The 23,568-nt window shown below is 35.2% G+C and overlaps 1 protein-coding gene across 3 annotated transcripts in view; it reads left to right on the top strand.

The window, feature by feature from the left end:
• Nucleotides 1–23,568, top strand: part of ppp1r16b (protein phosphatase 1, regulatory subunit 16B) — a 114,987-nt gene that overhangs the window by 69,056 nt on the left and 22,363 nt on the right. For all 3 annotated transcript variants that reach the window (XM_058780134.1, XM_058780135.1, XM_058780133.1), the window contains one exon: nucleotides 9,059–9,417. In XM_058780134.1, coding sequence (XP_058636117.1) covers nucleotides 9,159–9,417 — 259 coding nt within the window. In that variant the 5' untranslated portion in view covers nucleotides 9,059–9,158. The remainder of the gene's footprint in view (nucleotides 1–9,058; nucleotides 9,418–23,568) is intronic.

Genomic DNA, 23,568 nt, shown 5'->3' with positions numbered 1-23,568 from the left:
TAATCATTTATTGCAGAGTTTCCCAAGCTGGGATTTTCAAGTTGATGAAAAGCTAATAAAAAATAAATAAAAACACTTTAAAATAAAACACTTAAATATTTTATTTTATAAAAATATTTCATTAATAATTTTAGATTTATGTTTAATTGACATCAGAGAACTGTGAACATGTGAATGTGTCATTAAATTATTGAAATATTACATTTTCAAACTTGTAACTATTCACTATAATGAAAAGAAAACTCTTTTGATAATTACTTTTTTTTTTTTTTGAGTGTTTGATAATTTTAAATTTCATAAAATTGCAACCTGGAAATAATAAATAATTCAGGTGGCCAAAATATAATAATTATTATTATTTTTTTTTTTTTGCATTTACAGATATTTTACAGAATTGAAGTCTTCTGTAATTTCATGTCACCATCATCAGCAGATAAGAAACTATGAACAAAATCTGTGCCGCACCATTAGTTTGCGTGACATTTCTGTGGTCATGCATTTGTTTTTGGTTCAGTAAATACTCATGAATCTGAGGCTGATGTGATGACTGATATTTTAACTGCTAGTATTGATCTAATTGTCTGTATGTATTATTCATAAAGGCTCTAACTACAGTCTGACAGGCATGAATCCATAAGCTGCAGCGCTGTGTTTCTACAGAAGCTGCTTCTGATCGGTACAGATGATTAGAATGATTGGTTATGGCCGTTTCACCCGTCACAGGTAATCGTGTGTCACCTCTAACCTGATGAGATAAAGCGTCACACCGCTCTTCTGCTGCTGCAGCACCGCGCTTTCTTTCACTTTCTGTGTCTTTCTATAGCTGGCCTGGTTTGGGCTGATAACTGGGGAGACACTGACCCAGAAACAGCCTGAGCTAACATTGACAATCACACACACACACACACACACTCTCTCTCTCTCTGATGTCCTTGAAGGTTGATGTATTCAGGCTGGATTTCTTGTCCTAGTTGTCGAGGACTTGAAGCAGAAACTGTCATTACATGCAGAAATCTTGAATTCTTTAGAAATAACAGAGAATAACAGAATCAGCAGAAACGGATGCAGATAAATATATAATTAATCAGTGACAGAGATTTCCTCCATGTATGTGCATAAATATGAATGAATGAATGAATGAATGAATGAAGCATTTATATAGCGCTTTTATTGTGTATTAAAAAAAATCTAAATATTGAGAATCACCTTTAAAGTTGTTCAAATGAAGTTCTTCGCCATGCATATTACTAATCAAAAATTAAGTTTTGATACATTTACGGTAGGAAATGTACAAACTATCTTCACGGAACATGAATGATTTTTGGCATAAAATAAAAATGGATAATTTTGAGCCATACAGTGTATTGTTGGCTATTGCTACAAATATACCTGTGCTGCTTATGACTGCTTCTGTACTCCAGGGTCACATCAGTCTTTCCTATCATGACACATGCTCTCTGTCTGCTCATATAGTCATTTTAACTCCAATCAATATTTCATGTTTGTTTATTGAAGTGCTGTATTATTAAGCAGGATATATGATCATTTTCACAGAGTAAACCGGTGTATGGTGGTTTTCTGACTGATCACTCTGGGTTTATTTTGTGATGTGTTGACCGCACATTTTTCCACACACACTGCTAGAGTGTGTGTGTGTGTGTGAGGAGCTCAGGGTCACATGTGTGCTCTGAAGAGGTCAGGGTCACGAGTCACGACTAAGTTTAAATCCTGACTCGTTTTCTTCAGCTGGCGTGAACAGCGAAAGAGACGATGCATCTGCTCAATGAGTTCAGAAAAAACCGGGTTTCAGTTGTATTCAAAATCTGATTCTGTTTTGATTAGGCCTAACACTAATTTCATTCAGTAGTGTATTTTAGACTAAAATAAGTAAAACCAAAAACTGGATATCCAAAAATGTCTTTTATACCTCAAATTTAGTTTGTTATATATTTCTTACCTGTTGAATTGATCACACTTCTTTACTGATCGAGTGTTTTTTATTTGTGTGAGAAAGATTTAACGTATTAAATTCTCATTTTGCCTAACATTTTGTTACATCTGCCATTGGCCGGTGACTTGAGGAAAAAAAAAATGTATATGTGTGTGTGATCCTGGACCACAAAACCAGTCTTAAGTCGCTGGGGTATATTTGCAGCAATAGCCAAAAATACATTGTATGGGTCAAAATTATAGATTTTTCTTTTATGCCAAAAATCATTAGGATATTAAGTAAAGATCGTGTTCCATGAAGATATTTTGTACATTTCTTACTGTAAATATATCAAAACTTCATTTCTGATTAGTAATATGCATTGCTAAGAACTTCATTTGGACAAAAGGTGATTTTTCTCAATATTTTGATTGTTTTGCACCCTCAGATTCCAGATTTTTAAATAGTTGTATCTCAGACAAATATTGTCCGATCATAACAAAGCTTATTTATCCAGCTTTCAGATGATGTCTCAGTTTGAAAAATTGACACTTAAGACTAGTTTTGTGGTCCAGGGTCATATATATATATATATATATATATATATATATATATATGAGCTAAACTGTATGTGTATTTCTTTAAAAACCATAGTTTTTTTATTTTAGCGTAAAACCACAGGTAAACTTCCCGTTTGATGCTTCTCTTTTGTTGACAGCAGGGTTCATAAATACTTCTCGGTACAGACTAGGGAAGATGTTTTTGCATGTTGCATTTTTAAATGCTCGTTAGAGGCGACTCAAACTCGCAGTAATTCATGTGAAGCAGTGTTTACTGCAAACTAGGAAAAGATCACATAGATTGCATATTTATATAATTACAACACTGTCTTTGATGTTAGTGACTTTGTAAGATATACTGTATATCCATATATTTGAGATTTCAATCTACACTGGCTGTCTGTATGATACAGAGTTCATTACAAAGTGTTGCTTTGTTTTCAAAGCTTTGCATGGTTTAGTACGTTTCTGATTTAATCAGTCTGCATCAATCTAATATTTCTGTGTTCTGTGCAGCTGTGGTTGCAAAAAATACGGTAGAAACATTTTAGGTTTTACGAATTTAAATTTACATTTAAAAAACATCATTTTATTAACTGATAAAATGTTAATATACCAACCTATCGAAGTACTGAAATCTGTTTTGTACCTTTGTAATAAACTGATAACCACCAAAAGCAGGTGCTGATGATAGTCACATGATTAAACAAAGCTCATCACAAGCAGCTTTTAAATATTAACATATAAAGGTACATGGTGTCATTCACACAAACACGACATCGTGGTAACGCACATGAAACTGAAATAATGCAATAAACATTAATTTAACAACATTAGCTGTAAAATACAACCCTAATGTACACAACTGATAAGAAAAAACATAGTTATTTCAATGAAAAAAAACATCAAATGAGGATATGTTGGTGTCTTTTCATTAGCGTGTTGAGGGAGTCAAGGAGTCTCATCTCTGCTCTTCTCCAGTTTCCCGCAGGAGTTCTCGACTGGTTAGCATGTAACATTTCTTTATTAACTCCTTCCAGGTGACGTGTGTGTGTGTGTGTGTGCATCAGGTAATGTAATTACCACTCTTGTTATTAGATCAGCGTACGCTGGCGGCTCTTGTGTGCGCCTCTAATGTTGTTAAGTGCTGGAAACAGCCTCTAAACAGATCAGCACTGTTGACACATCACACATTAATAGCAGAGTTAACTTGACCTGCGCTAACCCAACACCGCTGACATTCACTAGTGTCTGACACACGATGCTGATGAGATATGAAGCGCTCGTTATATCCCATCATCCTGGTTTGGGTTCCTGAATGAGATGCTTCACTAATCAGATCTGAATCTTCTGTAGGGATGAAATACACGGTTGGGTGTTGATTAGATTCGACGTAACCTGTGTGATCTGCTCTCAGATATGAAATTCATATGAAATATTAAAAGTCCCACGGAGAACAGTGCAGGTTAGCAAGAGCCCGATGAAATCTTTTATTTCTATTTATCTTTATTATTAAATTTTTTTAAACTTTTTTTGCTTAAATCAGTTTTGACACCAACGAAAAACTTTTTTAATATAGTAAAAAAAAAAAAAAAACATTAAACTTAAAAAATGAGCTCTTTAGATTAAAATTATATATATTATATGTGTATATATATGCATGTGTGTGTGTGTGTGTTATTTATATATATATATCAACAAAATCTATGCAGGTTAGCAAAGGCCTTTGAAATCTGCTTTATTTTATTATTTTTTTACCCATTTGGTTTCTTTTTTTCTGTATTATGTTTTAAATTTACTTATTATTATTATTATTATTATTATTATTATTGTAAATATTATTTTAACATTTTAAGCTTTTCAGATTTTCACTTTTTAGATAAGAATTTTTTTTTTTGTCACCTAAGAGATTTGTTACCAACAAAAAAAAATCAAGCCATTAACAAAAGCTTTTTTGTTGTCATTCTTTTCCTTTTTTTAATTTTTGTTTTATTTTTGCAGTTGTAATTTACATATAAAACGCTGTCAAAAGGTATATAATATTGCTCAGATTTTTTTCCAAGCAGAAACCATCATCATCCAAGTACAGTGAAAATGCTTAGTGCTGTAAAGGAAAATACAGGAATGTTCTTTGTCTGATGAGCTGTGCTGAGGCAAGCGCTTGTTCATTGTTGGTTCAGAGCAGCATCTGCATCTTTCTTCATCTCTGGATGATGCCGGTGATCGCTGAGGCTCATGAGCGTATCTGAACGTGTGATTTACTGAATGTGATTGTGTTTCTTAATGTTATGTAAAGTTGGGGTGGAGCATATCAAAGGTTTAAATAACCAGTAGCCTTTAGTTATCTTCTCTATGACTTGCTTTAGTTAGTCAGTAGTGGGCGGTGTTTGTAATTAGGGGGCGGGGCATTCTGAGGAGGGAGGATTGTGTTGGAGCAAATTTGCGTATGGTGATGTCACATTGTTGATGTGTTTTGGTCATTTTTTCCCCCTCACACTAAAGACTAAAGGTTTATTCAGGTAACTGATGGGTGCAGTAGTGTCACGGGGTCAAACGGGGAAATGAGCTGCTGCTGTTGGAGTTTGATTCTCTGGTTTATTTGTGCATCTGATGTTTTTGTCCTGGTTGAAGCTGACTGCATGTTCTAGTAGCTGCGGTTTGTGTGACCCAGCAGCAGTGTGTGTGTGTGTGTGTGTGTGTGTCTTTGATGCTGTTGTCCTCTCAGCACACCTGCACTCTCACTGATGAGCGCACACACACACACACACACACACACACACACACACACACACACACACACACACTCACTCTGTTGCAGTCTCTCGTGGGAGTTTGTTATTGACAGAAAATTAGATCTCAATATTTTCTTAGATTTTGTTTCAGTATTTTTCCGAGTGTGTTTTTGTGCTGGTGCTTTGACAGGTTTAGGCCTGTCGTGGACTGCTGACTCACAGACTTCTCATATTCTTCATATTCTGTACAGCAGTGATATAATTTAATTTTTCCATTAAAGGCAGATCAGGTGATTTGGTTCAAAAACATGTTTTGTTCTGCTGATTGAAAGTTTCTTCACATTCCAATAGCGATCACTAGGTGAAGTGCTCTAAATGTATTTAGCCTATATGTATTTATATCATCTGTTGAAGACTATAAAATGTTCGTCCAATCAGATTCCTCGGTCCGAGGGCTATGATAGGCTGTTCCATCTGTCCTACCCTATTTGCTTTCAAAGCTAGCTTGCTATTGCTAGCTTCTCCGAAATCACCTACCCTGCGTTTAAGAGCCATTTTTTTGATTTTCTGGGACATTTTTACCTTTATGTGGGTAAATTATTTCTAAAATTATTAAATGTATGCAAGGTTTTTGTCAAAGTCTTACATTTAATTAACACATTTAAGTGATCAAAATAAAAACTTAAAAAAATAAAAAAAATATTACTAGTATGGTGGCAGGTCCTTGTCTGAATGAGTGAGTCGTTGAATCATTCACTCAAATGATTTGTTCAAAAACTGGAAAAAACTGTGTTTTTTGCAGAACTAAATTTGGTTGGTATTAAAACTGCGTTCTACTCCACTCTTAAAAATAGCTTCCAAAAGTTTTTTTTGCTTAGAAGAACCTTTTTTGTTTCCACAAAGAACCTTTTTTGGTTCCACAAAGAACCTTTCAGTGATCAGTTCTTAAAAGAACCATTTTTTATTATTGCAAAAAAATATTTGAATGATCTAAACAACCTGTATGTTAAAGGTTCTTCATGGAACCATAAATGCCGATACAGAATCTTTATTTTTTTATAGCGTGAAATACATCACACAGTCAGTGCATGGGCTCTCAAGGTGTGATTTTGTTTGGTTTTTACTCTCTAATGTCAGCTCACACATGTTCAAAACAACAATTACAGTATTATTGTAGAAGACCCATATCACAAACCTCTAATCCTATGTTTACTCTGTGATTTTTACTGTGGTCTATAAAGTGTGTGCAGGCCAGAAGTTTAACACTAAAGCTTCACACAGATGAACATCAACACATTTACACATCAGTGACGACTGCTGAAGAGTTTACGGTAAGAGTGTGAAAGCATGTGCTGTCTGTTAATGATGCAGAATGAATCTGGTCGGTAATGAGCGTATGTCCTGAGCGTCACCTGTGTGTGACAGGTTCAGACGTCTGCGAGGGGAAGTTGTGTGTGTGTGTGTGTGTCGTGGGCTAGAAGTGGAAAACGCGGCCCTTGCACTCGTGATTCACCTGCTCTTGCCTCTGGAGGATGAGCGTATTTGAGATCAGTCTTGGCGATAAGCACAGGAAATGGTGAGGCTTGTGTGTGTGTGTATCGAAGGCGTCCAGTGGTGACAGGATGTGACAGTTCTGTGTGTGTGTGTTGCAGCTTTGCCCACTTCACCAGTAGAAAATTGCACAGCAGCAGAGATGAGTGTGGCATCTTCATCTACTCGGTAATGTGTGAAATCCATGTTCTTCAAAAGGTCTCTGCCTTTGGCCTGATAAATGACTTTGGTAAATCCCCACATACAGCAGAAAGACATGCGCTATATTGGACCTCTGCTGCTGCAGTTATATAGAACAATTTCAACATCCACCATACAAACAGCTCCATGTGTTCATGAGAGCAGGATGTTGTGGGCTGGTGTTTGTGGGGTGTATAAATATATATATATATATATATATATATATATATATATATATATATATCTATATCTTCTGCTCATCATGGCTGCATTTATTTGATCAAAAATGCATTAAAAACTATGAAATATTATTAAAATTTAAAACAGCTGTTTTCTATGTGAATATCTGTTAAACTGTAATTTATTTCTGTGATGCGCAGCTGTATTTTCAGCATCATTACTGCAGTCTTCAGTGTCACATGATCTTCAGAAATCATTCTAATATGCTGATTTGCTGCTTGAGAAACATTTCTGATTATTATCAATGTTGAAAACAGTCGTGCTGCACAATGTTTTTGTGGAAACTGTGACACATTTCATTTTTCATGATTCACAGATGAACAGAAAGTTAAAAAGAACAGCATTTATTTGAAACAGAAATCTTTTGTAACATTATAAATGTCTTTACTTTTGATCAATTTAATGTGTCCTTGATGGATAAAAGTATTCATTTCTTTCAAGAAATCTTATTTATATATTTATAAACCTATTTTATCATATTACTAATTATTTTTGTTTTATTTTAAGCCCAGTATATTTAATTGCATTGCATTTAAACGCATCCTTTTAACAGATTCTTCTGACTGTTTTCATTTGGACGTGGCGTATTAGAGCAGAAGTACATTAATCATCAATTCACTTGTTGTTTTCACCATGCCGATATGTTTTGATAAATATAAAAATTTATTTAAATATTAGAGCACATTTCACATATGAGGAAACATCATAAAAACAAGAACATTGTTCGCTGTGATCTAGTGTTGTGTGTGTGTGTGTGTGTGTGTAGATCTGATCTTCTGCTCTCCAAACATGAAGCCAACGGCAGCAAAATAGCAGAGGAAATACTGTTTGTGATAAAAGAATTGCTGATGAACTTTATACTGTAGAAACCTAGTGGCATTGTATTACAAACACTAAACTGTTAATGGTTTTACCCTGCGATTTATCACAGTTTCACACATTAAACCCAGTGGATCTGGTTTTATGAGCTGCTTTGTGTTTTGCATTAAACCGCATGCATGATTTGAGTGTTTGTTCTTGTCAGGATCGGATCATAATTCTCAAGCAGGGCTGTCAAAATGGCTGAAAAACTAAATTCGAATTTTGTACTTAAATATTATCTATATTCAAATTTAAAAGGCATAATTTCAGTTAGGGGCTTTTGGCTTCTCTCCTGAGGCCACAAGAGGGTACATCGAGCAAAATATTACTAATGACCGTTTCTTCAAAGCAATAAAATAACACAACTATCTTTGAAAAAAGTGCATAATGTTAAAAAAAAACTAAACGTATATAATTAAGTTGCTTAAACAATTTGAAACAAAACAGCATCATGTATGTACTGTATGTACAGTTTAATACAAAGGACCGAAAACCAATCACAAAGAGTACTTTTTTCATTTAAAAACATGAGATGCAGTGGGATGGGAAAAACGCCATAAAGTCTCAAGACATGTTTTTTAAAAGAACTTACATTCATTTTACATGGTTTTCTAAACGTGCGGCGCTCTTGTGCGAGACGCGAGTGCAACGGTGATAGATGTCTCTATAGAAAATGCGATAAATATGCGTTCTGTGTGGACGGCTTGGTTTCAGTTTTGCTGTAAACAACATCTTCTCTGCATTGATGCTCTCTTTTCCTGCAACATTTTGAATGAACAATGTAGCAGCGCCGCATCTAGTGGCTTCAACTGGATTGGCTAAAAAAGCATTAAAATGCAACGACACCTACATCGTCATCGCATCTTACCTACCACTGATAAGGCAACCTGACGCACACCGAAAAATCAAATGCAACGATTTTGCATTTGAATGTGGATTTTTATTTTTAAATTCGATGAATTTTCGAATTTTTTTTGACAGCCCTAATCTGTGTCTTCCTCCAGGTTCAGGATGAAGGGTGGAGGTTTGGCAGGGAGCTGCAGCCCCTGCTAGATTCACCGCCTCACCTTCATCACCACCTTCATCACCCTCATCATCATCATCATGGCCAATCACCTGGAGCTGCTGACGGAGCTGCAGCAGCTGGATAAGGTGCCCAGTCTGGAGCGGCTCCGGGCCGCGCAGAAGCGACGCACGCAGCAGCTCAAGCGATGGGCCGTCTACGAGAAAGAAATGCAGAACAAGAAGCGCAAGGCCGACAAACGGCGCGGCCACGGGAACCTGCTGGAGAACCGCAGGAGGGTTTCTTTCGCGGCGAGCATCGCTCTGCTGGAGGCCTCGGCGAGGAACGATCCGGATGAAGGTGAGGCTGGACACACATGCGTGGGAAGTAGTGATGTAACAATATTATCAATATCGTGATGTTGTAATTAAGACTGGGTAAAAAATATTGATATTTTGTTTTTAATCAATTCTCATTTTTATGGAACGATATCGATTCTTAAACCCCAAGAATTGATTAGTCTAGCCTGTTTTCAGTTAATGGACGCAACATTGAAGGGCACCTCCCATCCAATAAATCGCAATAAGCATTGTGTGTTGGTACTTTTAATATGAAACAAAGTCTCAGATTTTAATTTATGTCCATTGTATTGTAGTATTCAAATGTTTTGGCACTGTTTAATAGTGCCTCAGTTCAACAGACAAGGCAGGAACTGATCATCTCTTCCGCTTTAATACTAGTTATAGCACAAAATAAACATGATTAAACATCCGAAGGCAAGTTAAAAGAAAGAGTACAACTTTACAATCCGTATCCGGTCTCGTGTAATCGCTTAATCAGTGTTTCAGCCGCACAAATACGTCAATATAACAGCTTGTAAACAATTCATGTAACATCCCATTTACCTCAGAAAACATATTCGGTGACCATAAACTCATTAGTCAGCTAGAAAAATAAACTGTAGAGAGGAGCATTTTGCTAAATATATGCACCATATAACATTCATAATTTTTTACTATTCTTTAATGTTTTATGTTTGAATAAAGTTTTTATGACAGCCACTATTTAAATGTGTATATTAAAAAAAAAAAAGTAACTGAAGTAATTGTAACTTAGATTTGTAGTGAGACGCGTTTTTGTAAGCCTGTTTACACTCTACAACTCTACTGCCGTTTCTGTCAAAATAAAAGCTTAAAGTGCTGTATGAATTGCTGACAGCGAGTGCTTTAAATGCAGTCCGAATTCGAAATATCTCTTTCAAGTGTAATTAGGAAGTATTATAATTCCCCTACTGTAGTGTAAAGCAAAAAATAATATACCTATGAAATTTTCATTTATTTTACAGTGCAGTTGTTTTACAATATATGGCTACTACTGTCATTATAATAATAATAATAACATTCTAATTTGTTTGGCTTCCTAAAACACCAGTGTGAATGTAATTTAGACTGAGACAGTATATCACAAATAAAAAGAGGATTGAGTCCTCTTTAAAGTTCAGCTACAAGTCAATTCACTGACTTTTTTTTCAGACTTAAGTATTCATAGTTAAGAACATAGTAGTTTTGAACTCTCAAAGTGCACTAAATAGAATAATGTAACTTTAAAATATACAACATTTAATTTTTTTCCCCAATTCTTCATTTGTCTTTTTTTTTCTTTTTAAATATTGCAATAGATATTGTATCGTAGACTTCATATCGCAATAATATCGACCATCTGATGGGCGTTTTTAATCCACGAACCAGCGCTTTGCTTCTGCAGAATAATTAATGAAGCAGACCTTATAAACATGTTTATGCATCTGCCAGCAGTGTGGTGTGAAATCTGCTTTTCCACGTCATTTAACAAGCCGTTAAAAACAGAGCCGTCGCCCTGATTGCTGTGTAAAAATTGAAACCCATCCAGAACGCTGAAATTGCTGTGTGGTGGAGAGCGAGTTCTTGAGATAATGGGCTGAAAGCAGTGGTCAAATGAGCGTCTGCCGTCTTTCTGAAAGCCTGGGAACGCTGTCTGCAGCCGAATGATGGAAATAGCCTGCAGTTCTCCGGACGAGATGCAGTGAATATTCCAATAGATCCAAATGGCTCTCAATCCTTTGATGGACTTGCTCAGTGTTTAGGTGAGATAAGAGCCTGTTTGGCAAGCAATTTCCTTCGTCTTAATACTAATAAAAGTGAGTGTGTTGTCTTTGGACCTTCTTCTACTTCCAAGGAAATAAGTAATGTAGGTTGGCCTGTATGAAGATAAGCGTTTCCGATCATGTCAAGGATTTGGATGTTATAATGGATTCAGCTTTAGTTTTAGATAAACAGGTTACTAGTGTTGTTTTATCAATTCTCTCTTTTAAGGACCTGGAGACTATACCTTTTGTATCATCATGCATCGATTACTGTAATTTTGTATGTATAGGTATTTCACAGGGTCGATTATCTCGTCTTCAATTAGTAGAAAATGTTGCTGCCAGACTTTTGACTCGCACAAAGAAGAGAGAAAGAGACAATTACCCGTCTCGGTTTCTTTACGCTGGTTGCATGTAAAGTTTAGAATTGAATTTATGGTTTTGTTGATGGTTTTTAAAGCGTTGCAGAATCTTGTGTTTGTTTGTTTGCTGGTTTTTATTGCATTTGTTGTACTTGTATTTATAAAAAAAAATAGTTTGTGCCATGAAAATAGCCTAAGATGCTGACATGGCATTAAATATACTACTACAAAAGCGTTGCCCCAAAATATATTGTTGACCTTTTGATTTGACATGAGATGTTTAAGTCAGATGATTCTTCATGTTCCTAAAACGAGTTTAAAATCAAAGCGTGATGGGGTTTTCTCCTCGATTTATGGAACTGCATATTAAAATCTTCCCCATCTGAGGATGCTTTTAAGTCTAGATTGAAATCATACCTTTTTAGTAGAGCTTTTAGAATTAATTAGAGTGATCAGTGTTTAAATTTTAATGTTTAATTTTATTTGTGTGACTGATACTGGAAAGCACTTTGGTGAACGGCAGTTGTTTTAAATGTGCTATAAAAATCTAATTTGTGTTGTATTGAATGCATGTGTTAGGAAACTGAGCTGAGGCTGGATTTGCTGGGCTTTAATCGCGTCAGATTATAACTGCGGCGTAATCTCAGCACGATTATGCTCTGCTTGATGGAGCTATTTTTGCCCGGACTAACCCGTTCAGCGATGTATTGATTAAGAGTTTTGGATTCATTATGACAGATGGCAGCGCTTTATGCACGGGTTTATCCGGAGCAGCTCGCATTAGTTTGCCGGATAAAGCAAAGCTGCTAATATGACTGAGCAACTAAAAGTTGCTGTTTCTGCTTGTGCTGAAGCCGTTTGTGGGAGTTTTTGATAGTTGACGTGTTTTTATAATTCTGAGTCATTCCCTGAAACTTTCCTCATTTCACGTAACTGCGTTTCACTCGTCAGTCGTGGCATCAAGTAATAATGAATCCTCCTTACTACAAATTGATTACTTTGCTAACCCATGTTTGTGTCTTCTTAATGATGATTCTGGTTTCTGTATAAGCTCAATGCAAAAGAGAATGTTGTTTGCTGGTTTTACAGCTGCAAAGACGACGTGTGGAAAAACATATATGACCCTGCAGCACAAAAGCAGTCATAAGCAGCACAGCTATATTTGCAGCAATAGCCAACAATACATTGTATGGGTCAAAATTATACATTTTTCTTTTATGCCAAAAATCATTAGGATATTAAGTAAAGATCATGTTCCATGAAGATATTTTGTAAATTTCTTACCGTAAATATATCAAAACTTCATTTTTGATTAGTAATATGCATTGCTAAGAACTTCATTTGAACAACTTTAAAGGTGATTTTCTCAATATTTAGATTTTTCTGCACCCTCAGATTCCAGATTTTCAAATAGTTGTATCTCAGCCAAATATTGTCCGATCATAACAAACCATACATCAATGGAAAGCTATTTATTCAACTTTCAGTTGATGCATAAATCTCAATTTCAGACCCTTATGGCTGGTTTTGCGGTCCAGGGTCACATATTGGATCAATAGCCTCATTAAAACAGTGATTTGTGAATGTTCAACAGCACAAATTAATAAGACCAAACCTATTACTATTGATGCGTGGCAATGTTTTTCACCCTTTCTCTCTCCTCTTTGACTCGACTCTTCAAATTATTTTTATTTATTTATTTATTTTTGTTTGTTTGTTTTGAATGGATGTTATGTTATATTTAAAAGACAATAAAAAGTTGATCACAAAAAAAGTAATTCATTAAAGAGCAGATCAAATTGCGCTCGTTAGGCTGTTTTCATCTCATGTTTACTAATCACATTAGTGCAGGTAAAGCAGGTCGTGACCTCAGAGAAACCGTGGTAAATGGATGTGTAACAGGTCAGCTGACAGACAGGGAATAATAATGATGATGGCGAGTCATTGGTTAAGATGTGTGAAGATGTGTGCATCCTGTTTCCTCTTTCTGTCTGTAAGAATCAAAACATGATTCTGCCCTGCCAGTGTAAAAACTCCTAGAGATGATTCAACAGATGCAGGAAAGCACAGACCAATCACAATTAATTATGCAGTATGCGTTTATTGATGTTGTGATGTCATCACAGCTGTCAATCATTCTCTCAATGAGAATGTGTTATAAAAATGTGTTAATAAGTGTTATTTTAATATAATCAAGATTCTGTTATAGTTTTTATTTATATTTTGCATCATTTTTTATTTAATATTTTCCAGTTTAGTTATTTTAGTAATTTTGTTTTAAGAAAAACATTTTCACTTAAAAAAAAAAAAAAAGAAAAGAAAAAGTTTTTATAGTTTATATTCATTTTAATTTAACTTTTAGTTATTTTAGTACATTTTAAAGTAAATGTAGTTATTTTAGTGTGTTAAACTAAATTAAAATGAGAAATGTTGGCAACCTGGCATTTGGCAACTACATGAAACAAAAAATACGATTTTTGAAACATTTTATTTCAGTTAATGTTTATTTAATTTCAAATAACTAAAATGTTAATATTTGTTGTTTTAGTTGTAGTAAACCGTAATAACCCGCTCATGACAGTCTGAGGGAAATCCTGAGACGTCTCCAAACAAAAGTGTAATGAGTCAAAGTGATGTTATTATTGATCTGTTAATCAACATAATTAAACCGGAGTTATTGATTGGGAGCTTTTCATTGCTGCTGTTGAGTCGCTCTAGTGTGTGTGTGTGTGTGTGTGCATGAGTGAGAGAGTGTGTGTGTGTGTGTGTGTTGTCTTATGAAATACTCCTCACTGAGATCAGACGCAGCTTTATTTTTGTAGACAGCCGTGAGAAAGAGAAGAAACAAACACATTCACCCTGGAGCAGAAGCAGTGCTTCTCCAACATATAATTTACTCTGTGTGTGTGTGTGTGTGTGTGTGTGTGTGTGTGTGTGAATGATTTTTATTCAATTTTAATAATCAAATAACATTTCTAATCAGCTGAGTTCATGAAACATTAATAATGTATAACAATTTTAACAATATTAGTGCCCTATGAGATGTATTTATTTATTTTCAGATGTTCTATTGTATTGTATCTATTGTGTAAAAAACACAATTTTTATCTTGCTAAAAACAGCTCTTTTCAGTGCTTTTCTTTTCATTGTTGCATACCGCTTTAAATGCAAATGAGCTCTGCTGACCCTGCCCCTCTCTTCCGAGCCGCTCTCTGAGAGATGGTAAACTTTAGCCGCATTCATTGTGAAACTTGCTAAATTACTCGTTATTAAGAAAGGCGATTTCTTCTGGAGGTGAAGCTGGATCACAAATTATTTGCGCGAACGTAGATGCATGTAGGTAGATCGGGGCACATTCCCTTCAGAAAAAAGGTAATCCACTGCGTCTTCAGATGTCAGGAGTAAATGACGACTGCTATATTCATTATTACATCCAACAACAAAACACCTCAATCACTTAGGAGTCATTCTTGTCTACATCTGCTCCGGCGTCGAAACAATGGCAAACTGATGACAGCTCACTCAGGGCGGGTCTGAGGTTAAACACCAGTCCAGTCTGTGCTGAAACGCTGCTGTCAATCAACTATCGTGGGAACGGCCTTCGTCCGTGTGACGTCTCACAGACAGGCATCTGAGATCGGCTCGATTTGAGAAAGGAGTAAAGATTTTAGTAGATTAAAAGAAAACCATTGGGTGGATTTTTATCATTATAGGGTGGTTGTGTACACACACTGCCGACACACATTTATGTTCAAACAACTTGTAAAAGTGCCTGTTGCATCCGATGACCCCTTTAACAATTGAATGAATCTTTTAAAAGATTCATTCAGAACAGAAATTTGCTGTTTAAATTAAAACGTGAAAGAAACATTTTGGTATTCCTTAAAAAATGTTTTACTTGTCATAATTTCTTCAAGTTAAACCAAACTTTAATTTTGGCGATTTGTAGTAAAGATCTGTGAGTTTCTGTGTTTTCTCAAATGAAATGGTGAAATGCTGCTGAAGCAACTCTCAGAATGAGGTTCATCTGTTTAATATTATAATTTATTATAATAATATTCACAGACATTCGTCCATATCACTGTTTGATTCAGTGTACAGCCCTACTTTTGGTTTATTCATCCACATTCCATGACATTATGCATTATACTGTAAATTCTATTTTTATGACTGGATTCCATGAATCCGTCCACATTTTCTGCATCATTGAAATCATAGGACCCTACTTCTGTAAGTTCCTGTCTGTTTTCCTTTTATATCTATCATTGAGTGGCCGGTTGAGCGTACAGTAGGTTTCTGAAAGGCTTCTAGATTGCGCTGCTGCTCCTGATTGCTTTTCTTCAGCCGCAGACACACGAGATCCAGCGGGAATCACTGGCTAATGGACACTGTTTATATCTCTATTGATGTGAATATATATTTGGATTAGGATGCATTTTGGGTGGCATGTTTGAAATCAATGTTTGCACCAGATTTAGTTCACATCACACTCAATCGATCATCATGTTAGCTTTGCTCGTTGTCATTTGATTGCAGCTGATTTTAGTCTGTTTATAAGAATCAAACTTTTTTTTTTGTCCTCTTGCATGTTCTGGTTTTGGAACATCGTTAAACATTTTAGTTTGAACTGTACGCAATCAGTATTGTTGGCTCTGTGATGAAATGCTGATTTTCCTTTATTGTACATTGACTTGGTTTAAAATGTGCCTTCTAAATGCCAAAATGGCATTTTTTTAATTCAAGTAATACTTTATATATATATATATATATATATATATAAAATAATAAAGAATAATATTTATATTAAAATATAAAATATATAATAATATAAATGCAATATAAAATATATAATATAAATATTTAAAAAAAAAAAAAAAAAAATATATATATATATATATATATATATATATATATATATATATATATATATATATATATATATATATATATATATATATATATTAATATATATTATTTTGCATTAATATTCGTGTGTATGTATGCATGTATGTATGTATGTATGTATGTATATATATACACTATGTGCAGAATTATTAGGCAAGTTGATATTCTGGTCATATTTTTTTCCAAGAACATTTGACCAATTCCAAACCACATCAATCTTAATAACTACTATTGATTTTGTATTTAATCATTTATAAGTGATATATAATTGTCCATGAAGGCTGATAGTCAGAAACTTCTTATTTCAGGTGTGCAGAATTATTAGGCAGGTTTTCCTTTACAGATAAAATGAGCCAAAAAAGAGATTGAACTCAAGAATAAAAGTAAAACAATTATTAAATGCCCATGAGAAGGATGCAATACTAATGCAATAATAGAATTAGCAAAGTTAAGGCATGACCATTGGGCAGCGAAATGCTCATTGGGTCAGCAGGGTCAGAAAAAACAGGTGGAGAGGAAAAGACACCTTAACTGCAAAATAATTAAGAATTAAGGTGAAGAATTAGGTGAGAAACCACCAGGAACCATTTAGTCTCCAGCGCCATCATTTCCCAGAACTGCAACCTTCCTGGAGTCTCCAGAAGTGCAATGTGGTTTGCTATCCTTGTGGGGACTCTCCATAGGTGTAATGCTTCTTCTACTGTACAGACCGTATATTCTATTGTCCTACACCAACCCTACACCTAAACCTACCCCTTACAGGAGACTTTCTGCTATTTCAGATTTTCAAAAAACTTCATTCTGTGTGATTTATTAGCTTGTTTACCCGTGGAGACCTCAATTTAGGTCCCCACCGTAACACAAGTCCCCATGAGTCTGGGTGTATTCAGGTTTAAGTCCCCACCTGAATAGAAAAACAAGTTAACACACACACACACACACACACACACAGAGTGCTGCATTCTCAAGTTAAAAGGAATTCACTACATATGACGATTTTCACCAAACACCCAAAAAATTAATAATTCATGAACTGAGTATCTGCACATATCCTCTCTGCATGCGCAGCACTGACGGGTGACAGCAGAAGCAGCAGCGCTTCACAGAATGTTCTAGACTGCCGAGGAATGTTAATGTGGAGTTCTGATACAAAGACAGTGAGATACAGTGAATGAGCAGTGACCTGATGAGCACTTAATGAGCGCGCACACACACACACACACACACACACACACACACACACACACAGTGTGGGGGAAAGTTACTTTTAAAAGTAATGCATTACAATATTGTGTTACTTCTTTAAAAAAAAGTAACTAATTGCATTACTTAGTTACTTTTTATGGAATGCGTTGTTACTTTTGTGTTCAATCTCCACCGGCTCATCACCATTTGCACCTGTGTGTCACAATGTACAGGAAACCAAAAAGAAAAAAAAACAGGAAAAGAAAAGCAGCATCTCGTGGTTGATGACTGATTTTCTTCGAAACAGCATCCGAGAGAAATTCAGCGTTTATTAAATAACAATATGACTTCAGTTTTTCACGTGTGCGTGTGTTTGTTGACGCAGACTCAATAAACCACAGATGCGACAGAGAAAGTTAAAATGAGCTCAGCTTCCTCTTTCTCCTTCATCTATTTCTTGTCATCCCGTTTACAGAGAACTCACAAGTCATTTAAAACAATAACGGACCAGCATCCACAACATGAACTGAGAAATGATGTTCATCAACACGAGAACAACATCCTCGTCTGCCAATAAAACAAGACAAGAAAAAATCGCTATTGCGATTTAAACCGTTTTTAAAGAGCTCCTTGTTTGTTGTGCTTGTATGCAGGGATGCACAATTTAGCCAAAAAATTATATTATATATATATATATATACACAGTGTGTGCAGAATTATTAGGCAAGTTGATATTCTGGTCATATTTTTTGTGAAATACATGAAGACTGATTTCTTTTATAGGCTTTATGGACAGATAAGTTGTGAGTGACTCTTGAAGGACCAGCATCACATCCTCTTGTGCCACTGTTTGAAGAATGTATCTTCCAGAATCTGGCAGTAAGTTTTAGGAGCTCATTTTAATCAATCCTGCAAGACAGTCTTTTCAGGATAGGAGATGAACTAAAATGAGCTCCTAAAACTTACTGCCAGATTCTGGAAGATACATTCTTCAAACAGTGGCACAAGAGGATGTGATGCTGGTCCTTCAAGAGTCACTCACAACTTATCTGTCCATAAAGCCTATAAAAGAAATCAGTCTTCATGTATTTCACAACACTTCAGCATGTTATTCTTATTAAGTGAGAGTCATTTAAAATATTTTTTTACCCAAGCAAGGTCTCTGAGAACCTGACACATTGCAGACGTGTGTGTGTGTGTGTGTGTGTGTGCGCGTGTACATCAGATGTACATCATCAAAACCACTCGCTGCCTATTCAGCAACACTATATACACCAATACATACTCATGCCAGCCTGCTCTGTGCGTGTGTGTGTGTGTGACTGTGTGTGTGTGTGCGCGTGTGTGATTGAGTGTGTGTGTTTGCGCACGTTTTTGTGACAAATGAGGACATAGATGTGTATAATGACAAGGGTATGACAGGTATTACAAGGAGAAGGTGACTTTTCAGGACATTACTCCATGTCCCCACTTTTCAAAACGCTTATAAATCACTCAGAATGAGGTTTTTTTGGGGAAAGCTGAAATGCACAGTCTCTAGGTTTAGGTGTAGGGTTGGTGTAGGGCAATAGCACATACAGTAAGTACAGTATAAAAACCATTACGCCTATGGGATGTCCCCACTTTTCACAAAAACAAACGTGTGTGTGTGTGAGATCAGGGATGTGGATTAAATGTTTGTCATTCTTTAGTAATGGCTCGTTTAGGCTCCACCAGAGATCACATGATAGTGTCTCATTATGACAGCAGCAGTGATTCCCATGTGAACACGGTTTGTGCAGCAGGACCATCATGCATCGCTTCAGTGCACTAGAGTTATTTATATATATATATATATATATATATATATATACAGGTGCTGGTCATATAATTAGAATATCATCAAAAGTTGATTTATTTCACTAATTCCATTCAAAAGTGAAACTTGTATATTATATTCATTCATTACACACAGACTGATATATTTCAAATGTTTATTTCTTTTAATTTTGATGATTAGAGCTTACAGCTCATGAAAGTCAAAAATCAGTATCTCAAAATATTAGAATATTACTTAAGACCAATACAAAGAAAGGATTTTTAGAAATCTTGGCCAACTGAAAAGTATGGAAATGAAAAGTATGAGCATACAGCACTCAATACTTAGTTGGGGCTCCTTTTGCCTGAATTACTGCAGCAATGCGGCGTGGCATGGAGTCGATCAGTCTGTGGCACTGCTCAGGTGTTATGAGAGCCCAGGTTGCTCTGATAGTGGCCTTCAGCTCTTCTGCATTGTTGGGTCTGGTGTCTCTCATCTTCCTCTTGACAATACTCCATAGATTTTCTATGGGGTTCAGGTCAGGTGAGTTTGCTGGCCAATTAAGAACAGGGATACCATGGTCCTTAAACCAGATACTGGTTGCTTTGGCACTGTGTACATGTGCCAAGTCCTGCTGGAAAATGAAATCTGCATCTCCATAAAGCTTGTCAACAGAAGGAAGCATGAAGTGCTCTAAAATCTCCTGGTAGATGGCTGCGTTGACTGTGGACATCAGAAAACACAGTGGACCAACACCAGCAGATGACATGGCAGCCCAAATCATCACTGACTGTGGAAACTTCACACTGGACTTCAAGCAACATGGATTCTGTGCCTCTCCACTCTTCCTTCAGACTCTGGGACCTTGATTTCCAAATGAAATGTAAAATTTACTTACTCCAGGTAAGATGCTTCTGACGTTGTCTCTGGTTCAGAAGTGGCTTGGTAGCCCTTTTCCTGAAGACGTCTGAGCGTGGTGACTCTTGATGCACTGACTCCAGCTTCAGTTCTCTCCTTGTGAAGCTCTCACAAGTGTTTGAATCGGCTTTGCTTGACTGTATTCTCAAGCTTGCGGTCATCCCTGTTGCTTGTGCACCTTTTCCTACCCAAATTCTTCCTTCCAGTCAACTTTGCATTTAATATGCTTTGATACAGCACTCTGTAAACAGCCACACCTTTCAGTAATGACCTTCTGTGACTTACCCTCTTTGTGGAGGGTGTCAATGTTCGTCTTCTGGATCATTGCCAAGTCAGCAGTCTTCCCATTATTGTGGTTTCAAAGAACAAGAGATACCCAGAATTTATACTGTAGGGATGGTCATTTATTCAAACTCAAATGTAAATATTCTAATATTTTGAGATACCGATTTTTGACTTTCATGAGCTGTAAGCTCTAATCATCAAAATTAAAAGAAATAAACATTTGAAATATATCAGTCTGTGTGTAATGAATGAATATAATATACAAGTTTCACTTTTGAATGGAATTAGTGAAATAAATCAACTTTTGATGATATTCTAATTATTTGACCAGCACCTGTGTATATATATATATATATATATATATATATATATATATATATATATATATATATATATATATATATAATTGTTTATATGGTCTGTAATGTTATATATTAAAAATAGGTTTATATTGTTCTATTAATATTATATAATAAAAAATGGTACATGTTGGTCTGTAATATTAAGCCTATATTTAAAAAAAAGGTTTATATTCTATTAATATTAGATATTTAAAAATGGTTTATGTTGGTCTGTGATATTATGTATTTAAAATGGCTTATATAGTTCTATAATACATATTTTAAAGATGGTTTATATGGTTTGTAATATGCAGTGGCTTGTTTTTGATAAATACTTCATTTGGTTTGACTGGTTCTGCTTTAGGACACTAAAACTATAGATAATTCTGAACTGAATCTGCGTTCTGAATGATTGCATGCGTTGTGTTATTAACACTCATCTGTGATCTGAGCTCGTGTTTCTGTGTGACTCCATGTTTCTTCACTGTTCTCATGAATCAATGCTGATGAAGCTAATGCTTAAATCAAAGCCGCTCCTTCTGTGATTCCCGAGAACATCCGGTCTCATCACCGCTGCTTTTATTTCTTCAATATTTCATTAACGCTTTCACTGAATAAATATTTGATAGCGGCAGGCGTTGGGAATATGGGCCACACTCTCGTACTCTGATGGTCACTCTGTAGTGCACTTGATCTTCATGCACACTGTGGTTCATCAGTGATGTCTCTCAGGACAGATCCGTCTGAAGATGCCTATCGAGAGCAAGATCACACTTCACAGCTACATCAATGATAAATGAAGCTCCAGAAACACACAGACTCTCTGTGATGGAGGGAAGGAGGGATGTTTATTCCTCTAATCTGTTTATTTACTGACACGGACAGCTCGCAGAGGCGCTTCAAGCTGTAAAGTAGATGTTTGAGAGATGCGTGTGCAGTTAATAGAAGAGGCTCTTAGAATCACTCCAGAAACTTCTTTAGATGAGTGAATGCTGTTTACAGTCAAGTTGATTGCTTACAGATTCACATTCACAAAACTGACGTTCTTATGCGGCATTTCTCTCTCCTTTATTTTTTTCCCCCAGTGCAAATATCTAAACATTCATAAATCAAGATGCATTTACTGGAGATGCACAATGACAGAAGAGATGAAGTGTTCAAGTGAAGTTTATGCTTAAAACTAGAACGAATATCTGCTGATGGAGTCAGAAAAATTTACTTGTTATCCTTTTGAATTCTGTTTATTTTTCTGACCCTATTGACAGATATTTGCTCTTATTTTAAACATAAACTCACTTCATTTTCACTTATCTTTTGTCATTGTGCATCTCCAGTAAACTCATCTTGATTTTAAAATTGTTTAGATATTTGTGCTGGAAATACTGAGGAAGAACTGCGCATTTGCAGGGAATTATAAACCTTTTTGAATTAAAAATGTGTTGAAATGGTCTGTTTGAGGTGCTGCTGTTTTATCAGTAATTGTTGTGAGTTTTGTATTATCTAATCATGTCTCCTGGCTTACGTGATCATGACGTGAGAAGAAAGATCAGATGTGACAGACGAGTTATTATTGTCACTAGTTAGTTATGTTAACACGTTATAGTTAAGCTTTCAAATCTGTGCATGTGCGGTCAGCCTGTAGTCCTTCATTAGAGGAGTTTTAAAGGCATTTTGGGATGGATCTTTCATCTCCGCGTGAAGCGTCTCGCTCTCATTAAACGCACCGTCAGTGACTCACAGCTCTATTAATCTACACAATATCACTAATTAACCGAAGCGATTTAGAGCCGGCTGCTCTGATGCTGCCAGATATCCTCATTATTCCAGTAAATATTTAGAAATGCAATAAATATACAAAACGCAAAAGCATTTCTCATTTTCAAAACTTGAAGCACTAAACTAAAATTAAATCAACTAAAACAAATAAATAAAACCCGTATGGACAATTTAAAAACTGGTTAAAATGACAAAAACAACAAAATTGCTAAAACTTTTACTCAAAATAAAGTGAAAAAAGAAAATATAAAATATATACAATTCTATAAATGTATAAAATTATATATAAAAATACTAGAGCTGTCAAATGATAAATCGCATCCAAAATAAAAGTTTTTGTTTGCACAATATATGTGTACTGTGTATATTTATGTATATATAAATACACGCACATACAGAAAATATTTCCATGTCTATATACTTTATAAATAAATATATTTAATATATAAACAACATTTTTCTGAAATATATACATGTATGTGTGTGTGTGTGTGTGTATTTATATATACATAATAAATATACACAGTACACACACACATTATGTAAACAAAATTTTTATTTTGGATGCGATTAATTGTGATTAATCATTTGACAGCACTAAAAAAAAAAAAAAATATCATAAAATGATAAATAAAATTATATATATATATATATATATATATATATATATATATATATATATATATATATATATATATATATATATATATATATATATATATTTATATAATTTTATTTTATTTATCATTTTATGATTTATTTAATTATTAGCTTTCCATTATCTCACAAACCCCAGTTTGGGAAAGCCTGATTCAGGTT

Source organism: Onychostoma macrolepis, chromosome 06 (genome assembly GCF_012432095.1).
Source record: "Onychostoma macrolepis isolate SWU-2019 chromosome 06, ASM1243209v1, whole genome shotgun sequence".
Lineage (NCBI taxonomy): Eukaryota > Metazoa > Chordata > Actinopteri > Cypriniformes > Cyprinidae > Onychostoma > Onychostoma macrolepis.
This window is presented reverse-complemented; position numbering and strand designations above follow the sequence as displayed.